This window comes from Ochlerotatus camptorhynchus, unplaced genomic scaffold, assembly GCF_037179485.1.
Source record: "Ochlerotatus camptorhynchus isolate MF236.1 unplaced genomic scaffold, CSIRO-AGI_Acam_v1.1 ptg000222l, whole genome shotgun sequence".
Classification (NCBI taxonomy): Eukaryota; Metazoa; Arthropoda; class Insecta; order Diptera; family Culicidae; genus Ochlerotatus; species Ochlerotatus camptorhynchus.
In genome coordinates, this window is record NW_027040712.1 from 1758988 (window position 1) to 1777055 (window position 18068).

Sequence of the window (18068 nt, forward strand, 5' to 3'; positions counted from 1 at the left end):
TTTAAAATGACGTAAGACATCGATGTCCAGTTCCAACACGTAAACCCGATTAAAAAATACTCATATTGTAGGGAATTTGACAGTATTTTCGAATTTTTCTTTAACCACCCAGGGCTGGAAAACACCTGAGAGCGTTAGCAAAGAAACTTTGTGCATGCATCTAACAACACTCGACAAAGAGTGTGTGGTTCGCCCATTTACTTCGCACACTTTTTTCCAACTAATCTGTGAGAAAGCGATCCACACAATGAGCGGTACACTCCGTGAGGCGCAGGGAGCGAATATAATATAACAAGCGCTAATGTCTTCTTTGAATTCTTTGCAGACTTTGCTTACCACGACTGTATGCATAGGAGATGAAGAAGAGCATAACGAAGAATAATTTTGTCTTTCTGTTGAAGTTTCCCATTTGATCACTTTTTTTATTTCAGAAAATCAGTACATTGCGCACATTGAGTGATCAAAGGACAGCCCTGACCGCCATCTTGGAATTAAAAATTGCGTCAGATATCGTTTTCAGGTCCCTACACATCACCGCATTTCCACAAATATCCATATTGTGAGGTATTTGACGCTATATCCAAGTTTTTCTTAATCCAAAAGCCACCATATTGGATTTAAAAAGGTCGTGAGGCATCGATCTTCGGTTCCTTCACGTCACTCCGATTCCGAAAATATCAATATGGTGGGGTATTAGAAGAATTTCTCAGTTTTTCTGTTACCGGAAGCCGGAGCTTGGATTTAAAAATGGCTTAAGAAATCCATTTCTACTCCCTACAAGTCACCCTGATTCCTAAGATCATCCATATTGTGGGGTACTTGATACTATTTTTCAGATTTTATCCATCCATAAGCCACCATATTGGATTTCAAAATGACATCACACATCAATTTTCAATCTCTACACGTCACCCGATTTAAAAAAATACCCATATTGTTGGGTATTTTACAGTATTTCGTAGTTTGTACGAAACCGGATTTTGGATCTCAAAAAGGGCGTAAGAGTTCGATTTCCGGTTCCGACACGTCACCCGATTTCAAAAAATACTCATATTTTGGGATATTTGAAGTATTTCCCAGCTTTCCTGTAACCGGAAGCTGCCATCTTGAATATCAGAATGGCGAAATACATCAATTTCCAGACACAAATTCTTTAAAAAAAATAATATGGAGTATTTGACAGTACTTTCCAGTTGTTATCTAACCGGAAGCCGCCTTCTCGGATTTCAAAATGGCACCAGACACCGATTTCCAGTCCCAACACGTCATCCCGATTAAAAAAAAAACATATTGTGGGGTATTTGACAGTATTTCCCAAGTTTTTCTGCAACCAGTAGCCCTCATCTTGGATTTCAAAATGGCGTAATACATCGATATCCGGTCCCTTAACGTCACCTCGATTCCATAAATACCCATATTGCGGGGTATTTGACAGTATTTACCAGTTTTTATCAAATCGAACCATAACGCATATGCTATTTCAGAACCATACCACTCACCGTTCCGATTATACAATCTCACCACCCAACATCGCAGTGTTCCCAAATTAACAGCTGGGAAATAATGCAAAATACATAAGTATAGATTCTAAATTGAATAACTTTCTTATTTTAAGTTCAATTGGAGTACTGTCTTCAACAAAAAAATTAAGGAAAAGTTGTTAAGCTCCATAAGTATGAAATCTCAATGACAAACACAGCAGCACCTACTTAAATTGCTCTATCCAATATAAAATGTACAGGGGGAGAGGTAGCTCATCGATTCTTCCGGTTCGCCTCCTAGCATCGTGCTATAAGGTACCAGGCGATAACCAGGGTAGTTGATCGATAGCTCGATGACGTCATTTTGTTGACGTCTGCAATGGTAAATTCTCATAGCAGGCGTTGACGATGGGACGTTGTCGATTTGTTGAATAGCAACTATCGTGGTAACTCACCGATTACCTGTCGATCTGCCAAATTTGGAAAGACGTCTGCATTGAATTGTCTCATATAATAATATTCCGCCCACTATATCACAAGAAATTGCGAGTAGCTGAGTGGAATGGAGATAAGTTAAGCATTGGGTACAGGACCAAGTCTCCCCTGGGTGGTGCCAAAAGATGAGCGCAATAGAATCATAAAGTTGCCATAAGGCACGGAATGAGACTATTGCATGGCTGGGTAGTCAAAGTCTTCCATTCGTTAGTCATTTCAGGTGAATTAGAACAGGTATAGGTGGGCGTTGGCCAGATTTGGATTTTTCAGATGTAATCCTGGATAGGACACTGTCATTGAACGTCGCGTGAAAGTGTAAACTCGTTGTTGTCGTTGGTTCCGGGTTTGAATGGAATCACAAATTTGAGCAACGGTATTATGTGATATGAGGGGCTCGGTGGCCTTAGAGCAACCGTTTTTGCTTACTGAGCGGAACATCATGAGTCTAATCTCAGGCCCATCCACATTCAAGATTCGTCAATCGTTTTATTTGTTAATATGACTACATGGTAATAACAGCAACTCGGTGATTAAAAAGGTGCTCGTCTGCCTAGTGGCAAACGTTTTTACTTACTGAGCAGAAGACCGTGGGTTTAGTCCCAAGCTCCTTCGCGTTAAATGATCGTTAGGACATCAATTCAGCTTATCGTTTACCAAAACGAACCCTGCTGCAAACCCAACCCTCTTATCCAACATCCCAGTGATTCCTGGTGGAAGTGCAGAGGTGTTCTCGGCTTCCATCAAAGCGAATGTCATGACAACACAATCCTACCCATTCCTTTCTTGACCTGTGTTCGGGCGCGGCCGGCGCTGGTATTGCCTAATTTAAGATCACCAGTTTATACACATTGAGGATGATTGCTAGTCCCAAGCATCGTCTATTGGTTCTCTGTGTAATTACAGCTGATCTGGCAGTAACAGAGTAGCAACCGTGGGCGGTCAATCAAGCTCAAGCTCAAGCTCTATCCGATATAAAATTTACACTCAAATTAAGAAATTGCTTTCAAAGTTAAACTCTTTTACATCGGAAATTATATAGGGGAAATGTATGTTATGTCGGCCTAAGTGTCCCTTATTTGGGCCCATACATAAATTCAGCAATCGACTAAATTTTCAAAAGCAACCAAAAATATCCATTAGTACCGTCCCAATGACGCGTTCATCTAGATACATTTGATAAATAGCAGATTTTTAGCGATGGGCCCAATCTTAGATCCATAGACCAACATTAGAGCCATTTCCCCTATATATATTTTTTTTTGTTCATTAATTTATTTGATAAGGCTCAACCGAATTAACTTTACAGAGCCGAGGATTCTTGGTCACTATACAATACATCCTAAAACTATAGTCAAAAGGTACAACCCAATAAACACTTTATCTTCCGCTATCCAAAAAGCCTCCTCCATCAGAACTGGAGATGCTTCCAGTGGTTTCATTGTATGGCAGTTACGCCATCGTGGGGCAAAGCGCTTCCATTGCAGCAATGGACGCAAAACGTGGTCAACACTCACACACTCATCACGAAAAGGTTGCTTTCTAAAGTCGACGACGCATCGACCGAAAGAACTGCTGTTGAAGAACAATGAGGAGCACCACACAATGGAGAAAACAGACGATCGCGTGGCACACATCGAGAGTGACCTGCTTTTGTCGGTGACAGCCGAGTGAACACTGGAAATTATATAGTGGCCCTGAAAAAAATGTCGAAGAGACAAAAGGTTCAATTTGTCGTAAGCGTAATTTCCTCTCGTAAAACCCCAGCAGGCCTGGGTTCAAAATTAACAAATTTAAAGCCAAAATGTGTTCAATTCGGTTATGAAAAATACACAGCAAAAGAAAAACACGTCAGCTTTCAAGCACGGCCTACTGCGATCTCCAATGAATTTTAAAATGGGATGTGAACCTATATTCAAAAAGTATATAGTGTAATAGCAGGAGCATCGATACTTGGATATCTGAAATGTATTCATACTTCTAGAATCAAAGAATACTTCTTTGATTTGTTAAAAAAAATATAGTTGCAGTTTATATTGATAGACAGAAATAATTATATGGATGTTAAATAAGCTTAGCTGAGCGTTCCAAAGCGTTAGTAAGAACAATCGGCACTTCATATCACGAAACAGGAAAGATTTGATTTGAGAATAAAACAGTTTTAAACTTTAAAAAAATCAAGCCAATGGAAAGAACATTAAAATTGTTCAACTCCGTAGTACCCAGGTTACGGAGGTAAAACAAAAACCTAATCGCTAACGGAGCCTGTGGAGTAGCAGGCCGCTCTCCACATTATAAAGCCCTTACTGCGCTAACCGAAGCAAGAGCGCAGTGGACTTTTACTTCTCCGAGGCACTCGGTTGCCTTTCTTAAATTTCAAGTTCGAGGCTAAATAAGGGCGGGATTAGGGATATAATTATACTTAAATTCAAAAAATTAAAATTACCCATATGGATTCGCTTTATGCGTTTATTGTTATTCAGCCATTCCATAGCAAAACGATATAGTGGTTCTCAAATCATTTTTTTTTTCAAAAAATTAAAAAAAACGATTTTTTCAAATTTTTTTCCAAAAAAAGAAATTTTTTCTAGACTAGGATCAGAAATTGAAACAAGTAAGTTATGTAACCATGCTACATTCGATATATTTCAATGGAAACGCAGGGTAATCTAGTCGTATTGGAGTAATGAGCGAATTTAAAAAAAAAATCGTAGCTCAAAAACGAAGAAAAACACAACGCTGATTTTTTAATATGTTATGTGGAAAAGCTTAAATTTTCAAAGAAAAATATAAAAACCTGTTAAAAACCATGCAAACTATTAAAACAGATCCAATCAAAGTTCTTCTATACAATCAACTCCAATTTTCAAAACTTTATAATTTTTTTCTGAAAAGTATTTAACCTTTCATTTGATATTTTGATCATTCAAATCGGTTTAGTGGTAAAAGAGTTATGATTTTAAAAAAAATCATTTTTGGAACAAAAAATAAAAAAAAATCGATTTTTGGACCACCTTAACATGGAAATGGTCACCCTTATGAAAAAAAATACGGGTCTAATATTTTTCAATAAGAAAAAAAACTACCCATTGTTACGAAATTCTGAGAATCACTATTTCGTTTTGCTATGGAATGGATGATTATTATTACTTGTATTATTATTATTTTTATTATTATTATTGTGAAGTAATGAAATTGGGTTGTTAGCGGAATGCTAAATAAAACAGCAAAAAAGGTTATCTTCCATTTAATTCCACTTAATTAATTTTGGTATCCATGACAGATACGTATTTCGACTACAATGTGCAGTCTTCATCAGTGTCATTCCCACTAAAGAACTTATCAAAATCTAACCCCCTTAAGTACTCATCCCCTAGGTAAAGAAAGTCAAGATCATAGCTATAAAAATGAAACTACAATGTGTTGAATCGGAACCTACCTAACTAATAAAAACCAAAGTAGTCGAAATACGTATCTGTCATGGATACCAAAATTAATTAAGTGGAATTAAATGGAAGATAACCTTTTTTGCTGTTTTATTTAGCATTCCGCTAACAACCCAATTTCATTACTTCATTATGATGGCTACCAAGCCTTTGGGGATTTTCCTTATTAGAGAGTTGTATAGATTTTTCTCCTTTAGCTTACTTAAATCTTTGGTTTTTATTAGTTAGGTAGGTTCCGATTCAACACATTGTAGTTTCATTTTTATACCTATGATCTTGACTTTCTTTACCTAAGGGATGAGTACTTAAGGGGGTTAGATTTTGATAAGTTCTTTAGTGGGAATGACACTGATGAAGACTGCACATTGTAGTCGAAATACGTATCTGTCATGGATACCAAAATTAATTAAGTGGAATTAAATGGAAGATAACATTTTTTGCTGTTTTATTTAGCATTCCGCTAACAACCCAATTTCATTACTTCATTATGATGGCTACCAAGCCTTTGGGGATTTTCCTTATTAGAGAGTTGTATAGATTTTTCTCCTTTAGCTTACTTAAATCTTTGGTTTTTATTAGTTAGGTAGGTTCCGATTCAACACATTGTAGTTTCATTTTTATACCTATGATCTTGACTTTCTTTACCTAGGGGATGAGTACTTAAGGGGGTTAGATTTTGATAAGTTCTTTAGTGGGAATGACACTGATGAAGACTGCACATTGTAGTCGAAATACGTATCTGTCATGGATACCAAAATTAATTAAGTGGAATTAAATGGAAGATAACCTTTTTTGCTGTTTTATTTAGCATTCCGCTAACAACCCAATTTCATTACTTCATTATGATGGCTACCAAGCCTTTGGGGATTTTCCTTATTAGAGAGTTGTATAGATTTTTCTCCTTTAGCTTACTTAAATCTTTGGTTTTTATTAGTTAGGTAGGTTCCGATTCAACACATTGTAGTTTCATTTTTATACCTATGATCTTGACTTTCTTTACCTAGGGGATGAGTACTTAAGGGGGTTAGATTTTGATAAGTTCTTTAGTGGGAATGACACTGATGAAGACTGCACATTGTAGTCGAAATACGTATCTGTCATGGATACCAAAATTAATTAAGTGGAATTAAATGGAAGATAACCTTTTTTGCTGTTTTATTTAGCATTCCGCTAACAACCCAATTTCATTACTTCATTATGATGGCTACCAAGCCTTTGGGGATTTTCCTTATTAGAGAGTTGTATAGATTTTTCTCCTTTAGCTTACTTAAATCTTTGGTTTTTATTAGTTAGGTAGGTTCCGATTCAACACATTGTAGTTTCATTTTTATACCTATGATCTTGACTTTCTTTACCTAGGGGATGAGTACTTAAGGGGGTTAGATTTTGATAAGTTCTTTAGTGGGAATGACACTGATGAAGACTGCACATTGTAGTCGAAATACGTATCTGTCATGGATACCAAAATTAATTAAGTGGAATTAAATGGAAGATAACCTTTTTTGCTGTTTTATTTTATTATTATTATTATTATTATTATTATTATAATTGTCACTTCGACACTCTTGGTTTGGCAGTACTGCCGAAAGTGTTAAATCAACCCAGAAAATTTACCACTCTCGGAAGTTAGAGATTCAACATTTTCCCTACTGAACTCAAGCTTTCTTAAGTGATTAAGTATTTTATGAGCTGAATACACGGATTCAGTGTTTCCATTTTTTACCGAAATGATTCTAAACTTTTGCAAAGTTCAGTACTGTTTGAAGTAAATCTGTAATTTCTAAAGTGATCCAAAGATTTTCTCAAGTTATTCAGTACTTTCTGAAGTGATTCTGAACTTTTCTAAAGCGATTCCAAACTTTCCTAATGTAGTTCAGTGCAAATAGATCTCGTTTTTGAAAACATAACTACAGTGCAATCTCTACAACAAGTTATTCAAGGGACCATCGAGTTATAGAATTATCGAGCTCTAGAATATCAATCCCATACAAATTCGCTATCACAGTAGCCACGACATTATTATTTCTATGGTCCTATACTTCAATCTCGAGCTAGAGGACATCGAATTTTGCAGGGTTGACTGCACTTCGTATATGTTGCCAAACCGGGGCCTTGAGTACAATTGAGTGGCTTAACGATAAGAATCAATACTCCATTAAGTAAATTCTGTTGAAAAGCTATTGATAAATTCATGGAAGTCAGGTTAATTTTTCGGTTTCCCACAACTCATTCCTCTCCATTCCCTAACTGACCTACATTCCGGACGTGACCGGAGCTGTTATTGCCTATAGCAAAATATGCAATTAACTTCTACACTAGCGCTGCGTAGTGAATGAATTCTCAGCTAATTTGTCCACTGTTTCAAAGGGCTTGGTCATCTGAACAACTTCGCCGAAGACAGAAAACTTCTAAATGGCTAGGATCTCCAGATATAGCATAAGCTAGAAGTACAAATGCACACTAGCGCCACGTAGTAAATAAAATCTCAACTTGTCTGCCCACCATCTCAAAGGTTTTGGTCAAATGAAGAACATTGTCCAAGACAGCAATTCTCTAGGTGGCCAAGATCTCAATATATAGCTTATACAAATATTGCCTTGTACACTAGTGCCACGCTGAGAATAAATTCGTTACTAATCTGCCCACCGTCAGAATGATCTTATTGACTTGAACAACTTTATCCAAGACAACAACTTTCTAGATAGCTCGGATCTCAAGATATAGCTTATACAAATATGCTCTTGCGCACTAGCGCCACGTAGTGAATGAATTCTCAACTAATCTATCCACCGTCCAAAAGGTCTTAGTAACTTGAACAACTTTGCCGAAAACAAAAACTTTCTAGATGGCCAGGATCTCAAGATATAGCTTAAGCAGTTAATACACATTCACACTAGCGCCGCGTAGTGAGAGAATTCAAAACAACTGTCCACAAACCATAAGGCCTTGATCCAATAAACAATTTTGCCCAAAACAGTAACCTTCTATATGTCCAGGATCGCGAGATATTCCATGTTGGAACCAATTAGGCCAAATCCCGTCTGTTACGTGGACGCCATATATGTATGTATGTATGTATTCTAGCACTTTACCACCCACCGCTCCGATTATACAATCGCACCACCCAACTTCACACAGTGTTCCCAAATGAACAGCTGGGAAATATTGCAAAATAATTTAGCATGACTTCTAAATCGAATAACTTTCGATTGAGATTTTTTTTTTAAGTTAAGTTCAAATAGAGTGCTATCTTCAGCATTAATTTTCAGGAATAGTTATTCTATATGCTCCATAAGTATGAGTTTGTTTGCTCTACTTAAAAGTACCCATTATGTTTAACATTTAGAAAAGTGATTTTCCCCATATTAAGAAAGTAGAATTTTCATTTAAAAATGTCAAATCGATGTTGAATTTTACTATAGAGGTGGGGGTAAAATAAAAAAAAATTAAAAAATAAAAGGTCCTCCACCTCCCCTACAATTCAAACTAAAAAGTTATTATCTAAATTGAACTCTTTTGCACTGAAAATTGATTTGTGGCCCTGAAAAGGGCCGATTGATTGTTTAGTTTGGTACGAATCTACTTGGAGCTGGTATATTTGGTGACGGCCTTGGTTCCTTCCGATACGGCGTGCTTGGCCAACTCACCCGGCAGCAGCAGACGGACGGCGGTTTGGATTTCGCGAGAGGTGATCGTCGAGCGTTTGTTGTAGTGAGCCAGACGGGACGACTCAGCAGCGATACGTTCGAAGATGTCATTGACGAAGCTGTTCATGATGCTCATGGCCTTTGACGAGACTCCGGTGTCCGGGTGGACTTGCTTCAACACCTTGTAGATGTAGATGGCATAGCTTTCCTTCCTGCGCGTCTTCCTCTTCTTCTTATCTCCCTTGACGATGGCCTTCTGAGCCTTGCCGGACTTCTTTGCGGCCTTTCCACTGGTTTTCGGTGCCATAGTAAAGCTGTTGAGTTGGGTAGAGAAACACTAATAATTTCGCTTAGACGATGGTGTCTCGTTTTATACCCGTAGCATAACAACCGACACTCGTCCCCTTTTATGTATTTTGCTACCCACTGTATGAATTGAACCCTCCTTGTATTCGTAACATGCTGCAAGGCACAGGCAAAAAGAACTCTAGTGTTGTGTAGTTGAAACGGTATTATATTAAACTAGGTATACAAACGTTTCACAAAGGTGGGAATTCTTCGAAACAGGCCTCATAGGACTATGAAATTTATATAATAATTAAAAATTTCAAAAGAACTAAAGTTGAAAGACACATCTGTGTAACTTAAATATTCATACATGTAAACCACACATATTTAAAAATCATTTATTGTCAAAAAATACACAAACGTGTTAAAATCAAACATTTTCTGTCAATACACAAAAAAACATTGCGTCATTGTTAAAATAATGTAATGTTAATCTCCCTGTAATGCACAATTGCTTGAGAAGTTTGATATAAACTTATCAAAGGTTATATTTGTTAACTTGACAAACTCGTCGATTTGGTTCGATATTCAATTGACACCCAAAAGCTTTAATCAAAGTTCCTAACCGACGATGAAAACTTTAAGAAAACAGTTGCAAACGAAAATGTCAAATTCAGCGAGATAATAGGCATTCGGATGGCGTAGGAAAACTCTGACATAATGAACACGAGAATGACTTATGGTAAAGAAACATTTCAGCTGCGAATCAGTAAGAAGCTCATCTCACTATCAGAAAAGGGCCAACTTGAAGATATTAAAAAGAAGGACCTTCATCAACAACGTATAAAAGCAGTTTGATTTCAAAAAGCCATTTGAAAATGTATAGTTTTATCGATGTTCAAGTCAGGTCACAATCTTGTATCCAAAATAAAAATAATACATATATATCTAAAATCATAGAATGGACGTACATTCGGTATGTTTATTTTCAATCATTCTAAGCATCATGAAATGCAAAAGATATCTTTTTTGTATAAGCATTGAATTAAATTTAATTTAGTCGTTTTTGTTTAGTACCGTTAATTTTGTTATTCTAAATGTAGCAAATTGTTCCAATTGGTTTAACAGCTCAAACAATATCATTTTGTTCTGTTTAATTTTAATTTTTTACCTTTCTTCCGAACACAATTAAAACTTACTATTTATACTATATACATCCTATATTGACCAAATCTAGCAAAGCTTCTTTGTTTTAAGTTCGGCTTTTCTTGCCTGGATCCGTGGTCAGTATCTCTACTACCAGTTATTTTCGCTTGATTCCATCGAATTGACATTTGCTTTGTTTTTCATCGAGGATGCCAGAGATCAAACGGTTTCCGTTCGGTTATATTCCTGGTGATCAGGCAAACTATCCAATGCCGTCTGTGACACAGGTACATTTACCTTTGTTCTCCCGTTCATCTGAACCTACCAAACCAGGCGTGATTTCAGCTATGCGGATGGAACAATATATTACCGCAAAATTAATTGATTCAATTCAATCTCCGATGGTATGATCCTGTAGGATTTCATTCTCAGTTTGAATCTTGTAAAAACATTGTTAACATTACTTGGAAACATTAGGGGGATAAGGATTTACTTACTATTCTTACCGGTGCTAAATTTCTGTTCATATTTGCTATTTGTTATTGAATAAAGCCATTACTTCAACAACACGTAAAGCATAGTTTTCTTATCACAAACTTGAAAATATATGCAATTTGACAGATCTCAAGTTTATCACCACTACTGCTACAGCGCCATTTAAAGTTGCAAATTAAATCTCTCTTTTAATTCATTTTGTGGCCCTGAAAAGGGCCGGTTTTGTTGCCAGAGTTGATGATGCTGATTTAACCTCCGAAACCATACAGAGTGCGCCCCTGACGCTTCAGAGCGTAGACAACGTCCATGGCCGTGACGGTTTTACGCTTGGCATGTTCAGTGTAGGTGACGGCATCCCGGATCACATTTTCAAGGAAAACCTTCAGAACACCTCGGGTTTCCTCGTAAATCAGACCCGAGATACGCTTGACACCACCACGACGAGCCAGACGACGGATGGCGGGCTTGGTAATACCCTGGATGTTATCACGCAGAACCTTGCGATGACGCTTGGCACCTCCTTTACCGAGTCCTTTGCCTCCCTTGCCACGTCCAGTCATTTTTTATGCTGTTTGATACTGTCTTCGGATACGGTTGAAACGAATGTGATGCTTTCTCCGACCATGAATGCCTCTTTTATACCCACTCGGGGGTTAATTTCTTCTTGCTAGTCATTGTACTCTTGTTCTTCCATGATTTGTGATTGGTTGAACATAAAAAAGGTATGCTATAAAATAGAGGGGAAGACGGTTCACATTTTTATTCAACAGCATCGACTCATCGTTTTCGCATCGAAAATAAGCATAATGGCTCGTACTAAGCAGACCGCTCGTAAGTCCACCGGAGGCAAGGCTCCTCGCAAACAACTGGCCACCAAAGCCGCTCGCAAGAGCGCTCCAGCCACCGGAGGAGTGAAGAAGCCTCATCGGTACCGGCCAGGAACCGTCGCCCTGCGTGAGATCCGCCGTTACCAAAAATCAACCGAACTGCTGATCCGCAAGTTACCTTTCCAACGTCTGGTCCGTGAAATCGCTCAGGACTTCAAGACCGATCTGCGATTCCAGAGCTCGGCCGTCATGGCCCTGCAGGAAGCCAGCGAGGCCTATCTGGTCGGTCTGTTCGAAGATACCAACCTGTGCGCCATCCACGCCAAGCGTGTCACGATCATGCCAAAGGACATCCAGCTGGCTCGTCGTATCCGTGGTGAACGCGCTTAAATCTCTCCGTCGCAACCTTAAAAAACGGCCCTTTTCAGGGCCACTACAAACATTCCACAAGAGAGTTGAGAATGCTTTCAGCAAGCCAGGTAGGGCTGCAGGACACATGAACACCAACAAGTTGAACGCTTATTGCACATCGTACAGCAGTTGACCGAACTTGATGATTTAGAAAAAAAAGTTAAAGTCATAACAAAGTTTCCGTAGGAGAACCTGCGGAAGGATTTTTACTGTATGACATACCATACACCCCTCAATAGATATTGAATTCGAGTACCCAACAAACAATTTGATTTGATCAACAGCTGAATAAGCCATTTTTAGGTGAAGAAGCTTGTTTTTGTATTCAGGCAAACATTCAATGTTTGTTTGGTAGTTCAGACCGAACGTGTGTCCTGGTGGGAAGACTTCCCAGCCGCTGACTCAGGCCAACCGAGCACGTTAGCCTGTGTGTTTTTTTAGGACTCTGTACCACGAGGAGGTGCACCGGTGTTACTCGTATGGTGTCGCAGCGCTCGCTCGCTCGACCCGTATACGAACGTACCGTACCGTGCGCCAGTGGTGTGCAGGGCCAGTCTGCGATGATTTACCAACCCGACCCATACGCAGCAGTATCATGCTTGCTGTTCTACATAAGATATACCCAAACCAGTGTTTTATGTTTGTTGCTCTCGAAATCTTCAAACCAAACCCTAGGAAGGAGATCACTCGGCTCGTTGATCGATGAAGACCGTAACTAAATGCGCGTAAGAAAGTGAACTACAGGACACATGAACACCGACAAATTGAACGCATATTGTATATCGTACAACAGTAAGATAAAAACATTTTTGATGCCTATACAATACATAGCTTCTTCAGAACTAGCGGTTCGAGGAAAACCTCTTTTGATGTTAGTCAGAAAATTACTCAATTTATTATAAGCAAACAGTTCACTTCCAAAGTGAAGATTAATGTACACTTACCGGGATCCAGTTAACCGATGTCAAGGAGTTATTTCAGTTCCAGTTGATGTTGTTGATGTCTTTGTATTTAATGGGACTTTAACCGTAACGGTCATCCATTCCAGTCGGGTTACTGCTGCCTAATCAATCGTTCTAAATATCACACCACACTTCAAATTGAACATTACGCTCACCACTATTGATCACCACTCTTGAACTTTAATCTCAGCCGTCATCTGCTCTTTTCCTGTTAATTAATTTCTTTCCACTGCATCACTTCACGCCAAAGGTCCAATAATAACTGACCAGAGCAATCTAATCTTTGGTGGTATTTATATGAATTAGTCAACAAAGAAAACATGTTTCATCTTTTATTTTACTGTACAGAGGCGGACCTCATAGGAATGAAAGATTGAAAAAAATTTCACAACGATAATATGACTTCATTTCGATCATAAGAAATGCCAATACAACAAACTCTTTAGTTGGGAAAATCAAATTGGTCGTCCTGAAAAGGACGGTTTTGTATGTTGGGTGCGGTCTCCGATTAAATTTAAGCCTTCTTCTCAGTCTTCTTGGGCAACAGGACGGCCTGGATGTTTGGCAGGACACCACCCTGGGCGATGGTCACTCCGGACAGCAGCTTGTTCAACTCCTCGTCGTTGCGAATGGCCAACTGCAGGTGACGTGGAATAATTCTGGTCTTCTTGTTGTCACGGGCGGCGTTTCCTGCCAACTCCAGAACTTCAGCGGCCAGATATTCCATCACGGCAGCCAGATAGACGGGAGCACCGGCACCAACGCGCTCGGCGTAGTTGCCCTTCCTGAGCAGACGGTGAATACGACCGACTGGGAACTGCAATCCAGCGCGGCTCGAGCGGGACTTTGCCTTTCCCTTAACTTTTCCTCCTTTGCCACGGCCAGACATGGTTCGATGTAGTAGGGTAGATTACAATGTGAAAATGAAACGAACAGCTAAATGCTGAACTTGTACTGATGTCGTTGTTGCTCGTCGATGGTGCTCTTATACCTGCGTCGAGCAGCATATTATGAGTATAAGGCGGGTAGCATAACACTGGTTTTGAGTAAAATACATAAAAGGGGACGAGTTTCGTTTATACCCGTAGCATATAAAACGAGACACAATCGTCTAAACGAAATTATTAGCGTTTTCTCTACTCAACTCAACAGCTTTACTATGGCACCAAAAACCAGTGGAAAGGCCGCCAAGAAGTCCGGCAAGGCCCAGAAAGTCATCGTCAAGGGCGACAAGAAGAAGAGGAGGCAACGCAGGAAGGAAAGCTATGCCATCTACATCTACAAGGTGTTGAAGCAGGTCCACCCGGACACCGGAGTCTCGTCGAAGGCCATGAGCATCATGAACAGCTTCGTCAATGACATCTTCGAACGTATCGCTGCTGAGTCGTCCCGTCTGGCTCAGTACAACAAACGCTCGACAATCACTTCCCGCGAAATCCAAACCGCCGTCCGTCTGCTGCTGCCGGGTGAGTTGGCCAAGCACGCCGTCTCAGAAGGAACCAAAGCCGTCACCAAATATACCAGCTCCAAGTAGATTTGTACCAAACTAAACAATCAATCGGCCCTTTTCAGGGCCACAAATCAATTTCCAGTGTGAAAGAGTTGAATTTTGAATGCAATTTTTGTAATTTTGGGTGTATATTTTATATTATCTAGAGCAATTTAGGTAGGTGCTGTTGTGTTTGTCATTGAGATTTCATACTTACGGAGTTTAAGAACATTTCATGAAAATTTTTGTTCTAGACAGTATTCCAATTGAACTTGAAATAAGAAAGTTATTCAAGTTAGAATCCAAGCTAATTTATTTTGCATTATTTCACAGCTGTTCATTTTGAAACACTGCGATGTTGGGGGGTGAGATGGCAAAATCGGATCGATGGGTGGTACGGTGCTACAATAACATATACGTTTGAGAGGGATTTCTGTTTACTGACTTTAACATAGAATATCTACAGGGTCAGGTTACAGAAAAACGATAATATGGGTATTTGTGGAATCGGAGGGACGCGTAGAGACTGGAAATCGATGTATTACGCCATTTTGAAATCCAAGATGGTGACTACCGGTTGCAGAAAAACTGGGAAATACTATCAAATACCCTTCAATAAGGGTATTTTTGGGATTAGGCTGACGAATAGCGACTGGAAATCTATGTCTGATGCCATTTTGAAATCCAAAATGGTGGTCATCAAGAAAATTTCCAAGAAGTATAGAATTCTATGTCGACTGAAAAACGATTTAACTATTGCCAGTTAAATACAGCTATGCAAATCAATCATCGCTCCTCATCTAGACTTTTATTTTTGGCCAAATCGTCTCAAATACCTATCGAGATTACAGCACTTGTAGAATAAAATAATGCGTTTGATTTTGAGATGTAATAGATTCACTTCCTCAACTTTGATGCTAGACGCCTTACAATGGTTGTTGGTGAAGCAAAGAATTGTACATCTGACTATGGTGTTCATTTTTTAAGTAGTTAACGGGTCTGCTGCCTCGATATTTGTGTGGTCGAATTGAAAGAGGAAGTGACTTTCATAGATATAATACTAGAAACGCTGTTGAAATCAGAACACCACATTTCTTGACTTGTGCTTCACAGAATTCATTATTTTTTAAAGGAATAAATGTTTTCAATTCGATGCCTAGACACATTAAACGTGCAACAACATTAGCAGAATTTAAGAGACACTGCATCGTTTGAACAGTTATCCAGTGATTTTTTAATGAATTGACAAATGATGTATCTTGACGAAGTTATCTCTAACGGATTATTTTATATGGATAGCTGTCTTGCGACTTTTTTAATATTTATTGTAGCACTGCAAAAACTATTTCTGTTCACCACGATGGTGATGATGGAATTTTAATATTTGATTTAATAGTAGATTAATTTAAAAAAAAGTAATCTACAAAGGTTTGAGCCTCGCGCGCGTATTACGGATATAGAAAACTAAATTTAAAATTTGATTAAAAAAAAAATGCAATTTTGAAGCTTATTTGGAAGATACCTTGAGTTAGTAATAAGTTTTCTGGCAAATTTTGGGGGTACCTGACATTGCCGAAAATTATGATAGCATCAAATTGCGGGGTTGCTAGTGTAATAGGATCATTTGTTGATTGTTCATTAACTCTTGATTGCTTGTAATACTTATGAATATTTTAGGTGGACAAAAAGGCGAACTAAGAGGTGGACTTCTGAGATTTTCCACATTTATATCGCTGTGAAGCAACTGTAAACTCTTGAGGGAATTTATATCTGTAACTGACACCAGTTCTATTTTGTTTGCTAACCTGGTTAAAATGTCATATTTAATTATCTTAAAGATAAATCGTCTAGCTCAAACCTTTGTAGGGTGAGAGGTGGGACCATCATCATCTATCTATCATCTATACACAAACTGGGAAGATTGTACGACTTTTCCCCGAAAACCAGTTCCCCGGAAACACTTTCCTCGAAAGTTTTATCTCCGAAATACGATTCCCCGAATGAACCAGTTCCCCGAAAGGAACGTTTACCCGAAAACTATTTCCCCGAAAGAACTAGTTCCCCGAAAATAACAATTTACACTGTGCGATCTATTTAAATATGATCCTTGGGTTTGTTACAACTTATCCATATGAAATTGAGAAAAATATCTTTGCTGAATATTGATAAAGTCGTTCAACACCCTAGATAAAGTTTGTGGTTATGACTTGTTATGACATTTGGCGGTTTATCAATTTGATATCTGATTGTAATGAGCATAAAGACTGAGCTTTAATATAAAGAAGGGAAAATTGTGTCAGTTTCATCAAATCTTTCGCTGGTTAACTACTTGTATCGAACAATACCACAATACACATATCAATGTGTGTCGAATTAAAGTGGACTCTACACGACTGTTTGTATTGACAATAATCGTATTGTCAATGCATTTTATATTGACGTCAATACATCGGTATTGACAATATATCTGTATTCACATCATCAATATTATTGTCAATACTTTTAAGTATTAACAATATTTCTTACCGTGTGGGATTCGCTTAACACAATAGTTTGACTTTCGTTAAAACTACATGTTAAGGTCACACACTAAGATTGTTTCACCGAAATCTGTGAAATTTTACCGAAATCTCAACAGCTGAACGTTCGGTAAACAGTTTGGTGATTTTTCACAGATTTCCTGTAATTTTTTACCGAATATTCTGAAATCGGTGTATGGTGTTTTCTTCTTGCTCCATACAATTTTCGATTCGGCCTATAAGGAGTCGCAAAGTGACTATAGCATGTATTGCATGGGGACGCATGGTATCTTTTATTTATTAGTATGGAGTTTTTAACGTTCGTACCTATCCAACACACACACACACACACACACACACACACACACACACACACACACACGCATACATTGTATGCAATTAGCTCCATGGAACATACCAAATTATACGTCAAATAATCAACTAAGATCTTCTTCTTTCCTTTATTTAACGTCGGTCTCTGTTCCGCAATCTAGTGCCAATTGACGGCAATCGAATGTGCTAAGATAAAAAGAAGGAAAAATTCTTGCAACAAACAAAATTGTCCCTTCTTTGTATCACAGCTCGTTCTTTAACGTTTTGAAGAATAAATATCTTACTTATTTATAAAACTGATATCTAATCGTAATCAAATTAAAAAAAAACGAGCCGTTAGGGGCCATACATTAATTATTTCACGCGAAATTGAGGCAAAATGAATCAATCACAGATTTCTACTCGTCCCTCCTTAGGGCGTGACATAATTTGTACATCACCCCTTATACAAAGAAGAAAAATCGTTGTTTGTTTCAAGAAATGTTCCTTCTTTGTAGCACAGCTCGTTTCTTAACGTATCGCATAATATCTA

The 18068-nt window shown here is 38.3% G+C and overlaps 4 protein-coding genes across 4 annotated transcripts in view; 2 read left to right on the top strand and 2 right to left on the bottom strand.

The window, feature by feature from the left end:
- Window positions 1-12250, top strand: part of LOC135703789 (uncharacterized) — a 47580-nt gene extending 35330 nt beyond the window's left edge. The window contains exons 2-3 of the mRNA XM_065225114.1: window positions 11265-11600; window positions 11766-12250. Coding sequence (XP_065081186.1) covers window positions 11265-11600; window positions 11766-12212 — 783 coding nt within the window. The 3' untranslated portion in view covers window positions 12213-12250. The remainder of the gene's footprint in view (window positions 1-11264; window positions 11601-11765) is intronic.
- LOC135703908 (histone H2B) lies at window positions 8997-9380 on the bottom strand. Its single transcript, XM_065225276.1, has one exon. It carries the CDS (start codon window positions 9371-9373, stop codon window positions 8999-9001), a length of 375 nt encoding a protein of 124 aa, XP_065081348.1. The 5' UTR covers window positions 9374-9380; the 3' UTR covers window positions 8997-8998.
- A 1372-nt stretch (window positions 12251-13622) lies between the features above and the next one.
- LOC135703901 (histone H2A) lies at window positions 13623-14135 on the bottom strand. Its single transcript, XM_065225270.1, has one exon. It carries the CDS (start codon window positions 14082-14084, stop codon window positions 13710-13712), a length of 375 nt encoding a protein of 124 aa, XP_065081342.1. The 5' UTR covers window positions 14085-14135; the 3' UTR covers window positions 13623-13709.
- Window positions 14136-14354: 219 nt separating this feature from the next.
- On the top strand, window positions 14355-14729 carry LOC135703912 (histone H2B-like). The gene has a single exon (XM_065225281.1). The coding sequence runs from the start codon at window positions 14355-14357 to the stop codon at window positions 14727-14729; it is 375 nt and encodes a 124-aa protein (XP_065081353.1).
- The last annotated feature ends 3339 nt before the right edge of the window (window positions 14730-18068 follow it).